General features: G+C 36.9%; 1 protein-coding gene across 1 annotated transcript in view; it reads left to right on the top strand.

Moving 5' to 3' along the window:
- Positions 1-6089, top strand: part of LOC133657616 (coiled-coil domain-containing protein 6-like) — a 35126-nt gene extending 29037 nt beyond the window's left edge. Inside the window, exon 9 of the mRNA XM_062059137.1 lies at positions 4987-6089. Coding sequence (XP_061915121.1) covers positions 4987-5181 — 195 coding nt within the window. The 3' untranslated portion in view covers positions 5182-6089. The remainder of the gene's footprint in view (positions 1-4986) is intronic.
- The last annotated feature ends 2970 nt before the right edge of the window (positions 6090-9059 follow it).

Raw genomic sequence — 9059 nt, 5'->3', positions numbered from 1 at the left:
GTAATGTAGTAATAGACACCTTCATAACAATATGTAATATGTACAATATACACACTGCAAGTATATATATATAATGTAGTAACAGACACCTTCATAACAATATGTAATATGTACAATATACACACTGCAAGTATATATATAATGTAGTAACAGACACCTTCATAACAATATGTAATATGTACAATATACACACTGCAAGTATATATATAATGTAGTAACAGACACCTTCATAACAATATGTAATATGTACAATATACACACTGCAAGTATATATATAATGTAGTAACAGACACCTTCATAACAATATGTAATATGTACAATATACACACTGCAAGTATATGTATAATGTAGTAACAGACACCTTCATAACAATATGTAATATGTACAATATACACACTGCAAGTATATATATAATGTAGTAACAGACACCTTCATAACAATATGTAATATGTACAATATACACACTGCAAGTATATATATAATGTAGTAACAGACACCTTCATAACAGGTAGTAATATACTATTCGTAATAGTATATGAAATGTGGATTGTTGGTAAAGGATCCTGTGACATCTATACCCAATTAAATGCTGTACATTCATGTTGTACTTATGGGGACACATTTTCTGGGCGCACATAAATATGCTTAAATAATATGTATCCTCTTCTAACATCATGTTTGATTAATGAAATGAGTCTAAATTCACATGTTTTGTTGTAGATGATGCTACATTTGTACAGAAAATAAACATGATGTTTTGGTACATCAGTTGAGGAAAAGGAATCAATTACCATAATAACATCCTGTAATTTGATTTTGATATTACGGGGTTAACCCCTTAATGTAATTGAATGTGGCGTTCTGTCACAGCATTTATTTTACCACCACACCTGTAAAAAAAAATTTTTTTTACTTGAAAACAAATTAAAGTAATATAATATATTGTAACCCCCAGAAGAAATCACACAAAGTCCGACGCTGTTTTCAACTTTTATTACCAATTTTATGATAACAAACAGCACAATTCCAACAAGTTTTACCTCCCGTGCAAGCACTTTCCTCTCCCAGACACACAACAACACTTCCTCATTCTCCGCCAATCACCTTTCAGGCACAGACGGTGTGTTTGCGAATGTGGGGAAAACTGACATCAAATCTAAACCACACAGTCATAAAACATTAACATTAGGTGGTCGTTACAGTATGAATTTATATATGTAACCTATTACTTGTGCACTATTGACAAGTGATGTACCGAAAACTCGACCACCAAAAAAAGACTTTGATCACCAAAACCGGATGTTGACAAAATGAACGCCATTGTCTGGAGCTTTGTCAGCATGTCTGTGATGTGGACGTAATTTTTTTTAATATATTGCTGTACAAAATGTGCAAATATTAAGAGGACAGTGGCGACTGTTAAGAAGAGAAAGTCCAACTGGAGCAGCCTCTTTAGTCATGGACATGGAGAGACAGAAGTAGTCTCTAAACAAGAGTACGTTCTATAATAACACCAGAAGAAGAGGCTAGATTTGTTGCTAGTTGTTTTTCATTTTAAAAAAGTCATTAAAGGCCTACGGAAATGAATTTTTAAAATTTAAACGGGGATAGCAGATCCATTCTATGTGTCATACTTGATTATTTCGCGATATTGCCATATTTTTGCTGAAAGGATTTAGTAGAGAAAATCGACGATAAAGTTCGCAACTTTTGGTCGCTGATAAAAAAAAAGCCTTGCCTGTACCGGAAGTAGCGTGACGTCACAGGAGGAAGGATTCCTCACAATTCCCCATTGTTTACAATGGAGCGAGAGAGATTCTGACTGAGAAAGCGACGATTACCCCATTAATTTGAGCGAGGATGAAAGATTCGTGGATGAGGTACGTTAGAGTGAAGGACTAGAGAGGCAGTGCAGGGTGTATCTTTTTTCGCTCTGACCGTAACTTAGGTACAAGGTCTCATTGGATTCCACACTCTCTCCTTTTTCTATTGTGGATCACAGATTTGTATTTTAAACCACCTGGGATACTATATCCTCTTGAAAATGAGAGTCGAGAACGCGAAATGGACATTCACAGTGACTTTTATCTCCACGACAATACATCGTTGACGCACTTTAGCTACGGAGCTAACGTGATAGCATCGGGCTCAAATGCAGATAGAAACAAAATTTTAAAAAACCCTGACTGGAAGGATAGACAGAAGATCAACAATACTATTAAACCATGAACATGTAAATACACGGTTAATAATTTCCAGCTTGGCGAAGCTTAACAATTGAAGCTAACTAACTTAGCTACATAGCTAACGTGATAGCATCAGGCTCAAATGCAGATAGAAACAAAATTTTAAAAAACCCCTGACTAGAAGGATAGACAGAAGATCAACAATACTATTAAACCATGAACATGTAAATACACGGTTAAAAATTTCCAGCTTGGCGAAGCTTAACAATTGAAGCTAACTACGGAGCGGCGGCGGGCGTTGTAGCTTTCGACGACACCCCGGCCGCCATCAGTGTCGGCAAGAAACATATATTTCCCCAAAGTTAAGTACGTGACATGCACATAGCGACACGTACGTACGGGCAAGCGATCAAATGTTTGGAAGCCAAAGCTGTACTCACGGTAGTGCGTCTTGTATCCAGCTCAAACACAACACAACCTCCTGATTGTGTTGCTGTAGTCTGCTGCTAATACACCGATCCCACCTACAACTTTCTTCTTTGCAGTCTCCATTGTTCATTAAACAAATTGCAAAAGATTCACCAACACAGATGTCCAGAATACTGTGGAATTCTTCGATGAAAACAGAGCAGTTTGTATGGTGACACATTGGGTCCGAATACTTCCGTTGCTGTCGTGACGTCACGCGCATACGTCATCATACATAGACGTTTCCAACCGGAAGTTTAGCGGGAAATGTAAAATGTCACTTTATAAGTTAACCCGGCCGTATTGGCATGTGTTGCAATGTTAAGATTTCATCATTGATATATAAACTATCAGACTGCGTGGTCGCTAGTAGTGGCTTTCAGTAGGCCTTTAAAAGTCTGTAAACACAAAAAATCTCAAAGTACATTGTACAAAAAGCAGCAAGATTTGAAAATATGGCAAAACAATAAAATATGTTAATACTAATTAATGATAAGATTTGTTATACATTTATGTGTACATTTTTTTTAGCCTTTTTTAGGGATGATGTTTGATAAGGAATTATCGAGTTCGAGCCTCTTATCGAATCCTCTTATCGAACCGATTCCTTATCGATTCTCTTATGGAGTCCAGATAGGTTGTTGTATATGGAAAAAAACACACAATATTTGGTTTAACAAAAGCTCACTTTTATTATATAAGAAAAAAATTAAATCTAATAAATAAATAAATATTGACTGTTACCCACCTAAAAAAATAAAATAAAATAAATAAATATTGACTGTTGTTACCCAAAGTATATTAAGTGGGATTTTTCATAAAAACAAATATATACAGTAACACAAAAGCAACCTGTCTCTGTGATCACTATAGGTGTATAAATAATAATATAGTGTTAAATAAAATCAGTCCCTTGGGCACAAAACTGAAAATAATACAGCTCTCCAAAAAGTGCACTTCTGCTGCTATTTGACATAACTGTTTGTTATGATGCTTTGACATTTTTGCACTTTATTTCTTTATTGAAAGAACATTCTATGAAGAGAAAAGTTGTTTGCAAATGTGGTTACAATGCTAAAAAATGAAAAGTTAAAGCTAAAAAAAGAAATACACTTTATTGAGTTAACATTATTTCTTTATAGGGGGAAAATGTTATGAGCTAGAGAATATAACAACTACACTACCCAGCATGCAACGGGAGTTACGAGCATGCGCGGTAGCCCCGAAAAGTGTTGCATGTTGCCACGCTGTGAAAGTAAACGTCAAGAACTCAGCCAACACGCCTCGTCTGCATTATTTATAATTAGACAGACAACACATCTACAGTGTGATTTTGTAACGTTTACAAGGAAAGAAAAACAAAAGTTAAAAAAGGGAGATATGTTGTATATATATGTATGTGCTGCAGTGTTGTATATATATGTATGTGCTGCGGTTGTTTTAAGAAGGTTGCGACAGCTGCCGTAAAGGAGGTGCGTTGCTAGCCTGGTTGCTATGTTTCCGGTTGGTGGTAAAAGTGTTGGTCATGTGTTTTACCCTGCTCAAATCTCTCAGTGAAGTTATTCATTGGATTATAGCTTTTGTTTTGAACTTTATTACACCTTTGAGCGCTTTTTCCCGTCCATTGTTTTCCTGCTTTCGCTATCTGCGCCTAATGACTGAGCTACGTGACGTCATTTCTTGTGATGTCCCACGGAGCATTTCTGGTCAGGACGGGATTCGAATAAAGAATCAACTCTTTTCCTTTACTATAGTGGTCTCGATAACGGGTACCGGTTCTCAAAAAGGGATTCGAGTCCGAGGACTCGGTTCTTTTCTTATCAAACAACCGGGAAAACCGGTTTCGAGTATCATCCCTAGCCTTTTTTAAGAAAATCGTATCATTGCAAATTACTTGATGTCATGTTGACCACGCCCCCACCGCCACAGGTATATTGGCACTTTAGGGGAAACCCTGTATTATTCATTACATCTTCTGATAGATTACAAATGAACACAGATGAAAGCATTTTAAAAGCCAGTCTTAATTCCACCTATTATGATGAGCACTATCCCATCATTTATTCAGAAAGTATAAACAACAACAAATGAAGATGGAACACGATTAACAGCAACATGTAAGTGAAAAACAACAACATTCTTTTCAGAATGTGCTTGTTCAATTTTTGGACCAAAACAATCTGAAGTTGTCTTTATTATTAAGTTATCATGCCATGATTTTATTAGTCCCTAGGGAAAATATCTTCCTCCATGTGGTTCCTGAGGTAAAATGGGTTTGATGGTGGTGTCTGGTAAAGTTACTGGTGTTCTTTCTTTCTGTCCCGTCCAACAGAGGCCGTCCCCAAGAAGAAGCACCAGTCCTGACAAATTCAAGCGTCCGACCCCCCCGCCGTCCCCCAACACACACTCAGGGGCCCTGCAGCCGCAGCTTCCGCCGCCCCCTCCGGCCCAGCCCATGGTCCAGTCCATGTCCTCCCCGGCGGCCATGTCGCATCACGCCGCACATCCTCCTCCCTCCCAGCCTTAACGCCGCACACACACGCACACGCACACACACCTGTCCTGGCGCACGAGGGCGCCCACCGGATGCCACGACGCAAAAAAAACGCAGCAGCTTCCATCATTTACAGCTCGGGAAGAAGCGCTCAGAAGCAGCTTAAAAAGTTAAAAAAAGAGGCGAGAGAGAGAGAGAGAGAAGGACGGTGGCGAGCGACAGGTTTGACGCCGCACACGCTGGCTAATTGCTCTTAAACGGAACAGACGTACTGAAAATAATTAGTCGGCCAATCGTCTGTTCCGCCCTCCTGTCTTGTACATGTTTTTCTTTGCTTTGGGACTGTAGCTGCTTGGAAAAAAATGGTTGTGGCGTTTTTCAGATAGCACAAGCAGCACACGGCGCTATTCCCCTTTCTGCCGGCCACGTTCGAGTCGGCCGCCGGACGCACGGCTGCGGACGCCAGCCACTCCATCGCAGTCACGTCCTCACCTGAGCGTTCAGCACGAGAGGCGTCACGGAAGGACTGGCAGGTGTGGCTCACTCGGCAGGTGCTTTTTGTTGTTGAAGGTTCTGCGGATTAGTGGGGCGGAGTAAAAAGGATGCACACTGGTACACGGAGGAGTGTGGCCTTGAAGGTGTCCATGTAGTCTGAGGTCTTAGTCATGTACTCTTATCTCTTTCTGGTGTATTTCTCCACGCTTTTATCATGGGATAATAGCAAGACTTATTATGCTGCGTACACTAAACATACACACTGCTTAGACGTGAGTGGTACTGTCAAACTACCTTTCTATGTATGATTCAAAGGCTCTTGAGATGAAGACGCATCCACATTTCCTCTCCACGCATTTATGCAGTGCTACCTTTTTGATTTTGCAGAATGGAATTTGTTTTTGGTAGATCTTTGTGCCTTTTGAAATAAATCCATGACATCAAAACTGCAACTTGTATGTGCTGGGCTTTGGAGGTTCGGAGGTGGAGCGGCATTTTAAAAGCAGGATTTGGGGTTCTGAGTGCGTTTTTTTAAAAAGCAAATGCACATTTTGGTTGTGGAAAAATGTCCCAACAAAACCATCATGGAAGACGTCAGCACATCTTTCTTTTTGTGATGATAACCACAGATCCATATACGTATTTCTCAGAGTATAAGTCGCATAATAAAGAAGGAAAAAAAACATTAATAAGTCGCGCTGGAGTATAAGTTGCATTTTTTGGGCAAATGTATTTGATAAAAGCCAACACCAAGAATAGACATTTGAAAGGCAATTTAAAATGTCTAAAGCAGGGGTCACCAACCTTTTTGAAAGCAAGAGCTACTTCTTGGGTACTGATTAATGCGAAGGGCTACCAGTTTAATACACTAAAATAAATTGCCAGAAAAAGCCAATTTGCTCAATTTACCTTTAACTCTATGTTATTATTAATAATTAATGATATTTACACTTAATTGAACGGTTTAAAAGAGGCGAAAACACGAAAAAAATGACAATTAAATTTTGAAACATAGTTTATCTTCAATTACGACTCTTTAAAATTCAAAATTCAACCGAAAAAAAGAAGAGAAAAACTAGCTAATTCGAAACTTTTTGAAAAAATTTAACAAATAATTTATGGAACATCATTAGTAATTTTTCCTGATTAAGATTAATTTTAGAATTTGGATGACATGTTTTAAATAGATTAAAATCCAATCTGCACTTTGTTAGAATATATAACAAATTGGACCAAGCTATATTTCTAACAAAGACAAATCATTATTTTTTCTAGATTTTCCAGAACAAAAATTTTAAAAGAAATTCAACAGACTTTGAAATAAGATTAAAATTTGATTCTACAGATTTTCTAGATTTGCCAGAATAATTTTTTTGAATTTTAATCATGATAAGTTTGAAGAAATATTTCACAAATATTCTTCGTCGAAAAAACAGAAGCTAAAATGAAGAATTAAATTAAAATGTATTTATTATTCTTTACAATAAAAAAAATAAATTTACTTGAACATTGATTTAAATTGTCAGGAAAGAAGAGGAAGGAATTTAAAAGGTAAAAAGGTATATGTGTTTAAAAATCCTAAAATCATTTTTAAGGTTGTATTTTTTCTCTAAAATTGTCTTTCTGAAAGTTATAGGAAGCAAAGTAAAAAAAATAAGTGAAGACCAAGTCTTAAAAATATTTTCTTGGATTTTCAAATTCTATTTGAGTTTTGTCTCTCTTGGAATTAAAAATGTCGAGCACAGCGAGACCAGCTTGCTAGTAAATAAATAAAATTTAAAAAATAGAGGCAGCTCACTGGTAAGTGCTGCTATTTGAGCTATTTTTAGAACAGGCCAGCGGGCTACTCATCTGGTCCTTACGGGCTACCTGGTGCCCGCGGGCACCGCGTTGGTGACCCCTGGTCTAAAGAATAGTGAACAACAGGCTGAATAAGTGTACGTTATATGAGGCATAAATAACCAACTGGTATGTTAACGTAACATATTATGGTAAGAGTCATTCAAATAACTATAACATATAGAACATGCTATACGTTTACCAAACAATCTGTCACTCCTAATCGCTAAATCCCATGAAATCTTATACGTCTAGTCTCTTACGTGAATGACATCAATAATATTATTGGATATTTTACGCTAATGTGTTAATCATTTCACACATAAGTCGCTCCTGAGTATAAGTCGCACCCCCAAACTATGAAAAAAACTGCGACTTATAGTCCGAAAAATACGGTAACAATTATTACTTTATTTACACATGTATGGCTGTTAAGAACACTGAAACATTTCTCTTGAAACAAAACCTTTCCTAAACACCACTTGATGACTTCTTTTATTATCATACCTTGCAAACTGAATGCCAATAATCTGAAATGGTACTTAAAACATTTCTTTTTTTCTTGCAACCAATTACTGTACTTCATAAAGGTCACAAGGTAACAACATTAATCTGCAAACAGTAGTTTTTATTGATGTATTTTACTTTAATGAGAGGGTCCTGGTTACACATGCCTGGCTGTTAAAAAAAGGATCAAATGTCGTAAATCACGTCTTCGTAAAGCAACAACAGATTGAAACACAACTAGGTGGCATCTTTGCTCTGCGAGCAGTAATTTTACTTTATTTTAGTTTTATTGTACCCTTGTAAACTCCCATGACTGTCGAGTATCTTAAATGCTACTTAATATTTTTTTGATCAAACAAATTACTGTATGTGATCCATCAACATTGATCTGCAAACTCTACTTTTACTTTATTCAATTGTAGTGTCCTGGTTACACACTGTTAATGATAAAATGTTATAAAACATTTGTGTATTCCACCAAAATATGTAATCAACACCACCAAGTAACAAGCAAACTTTACTTTTACTTTTATTGTAGTTTTTTTGCGTCCTTGTTGTACACATGGCTGTTAGGAATGATAACGTTATAAAATGTTCCTTCAAATGCTACTTTTACTTATTTTAGTTGTATTTGTGTCCTGGTTACACCTGCATGGCTGTTAAGGATGATAAAGTAATATTAAACATTTTTGTATCGCACCAAAAAAAATCAACACCGCCAAGTAACAAACAGTGCTTTGCAAACAGTACTTTTACTTTATTTTAGTTTTGTTACACATCTGGGGCCGTACTTATCAAGCTTCTTAGAATTACTCCTAAGAAGTCTGCTAAGAGTTGACTTAAGAGTAAATAAATTCTTCGCTGAAAGCTGCACTTAAAAGTTAGTTATCAAGCGTCTTACTCACACTTTCAGCGAAGTGTAGGACTGAATCTTAAGTGTCACACTCAGAGCTGAATTACGACATTACTATGTGCCGTAAACGCAATTTTAGGTGACGTCATTTCTGTGTCCATAGAAATGACCAATCACGGAAGGGAATCCGTTGTCTAAGAATAAAGAAATATCTTGG

The sequence above is a fragment of the Entelurus aequoreus genome, linkage group LG09 (assembly GCF_033978785.1).
Source record: "Entelurus aequoreus isolate RoL-2023_Sb linkage group LG09, RoL_Eaeq_v1.1, whole genome shotgun sequence".
Lineage (NCBI taxonomy): Eukaryota > Metazoa > Chordata > Actinopteri > Syngnathiformes > Syngnathidae > Entelurus > Entelurus aequoreus.
Note: the sequence above shows the minus strand (reverse complement) of the source record. Positions and strands in the feature narration are given on the sequence as shown.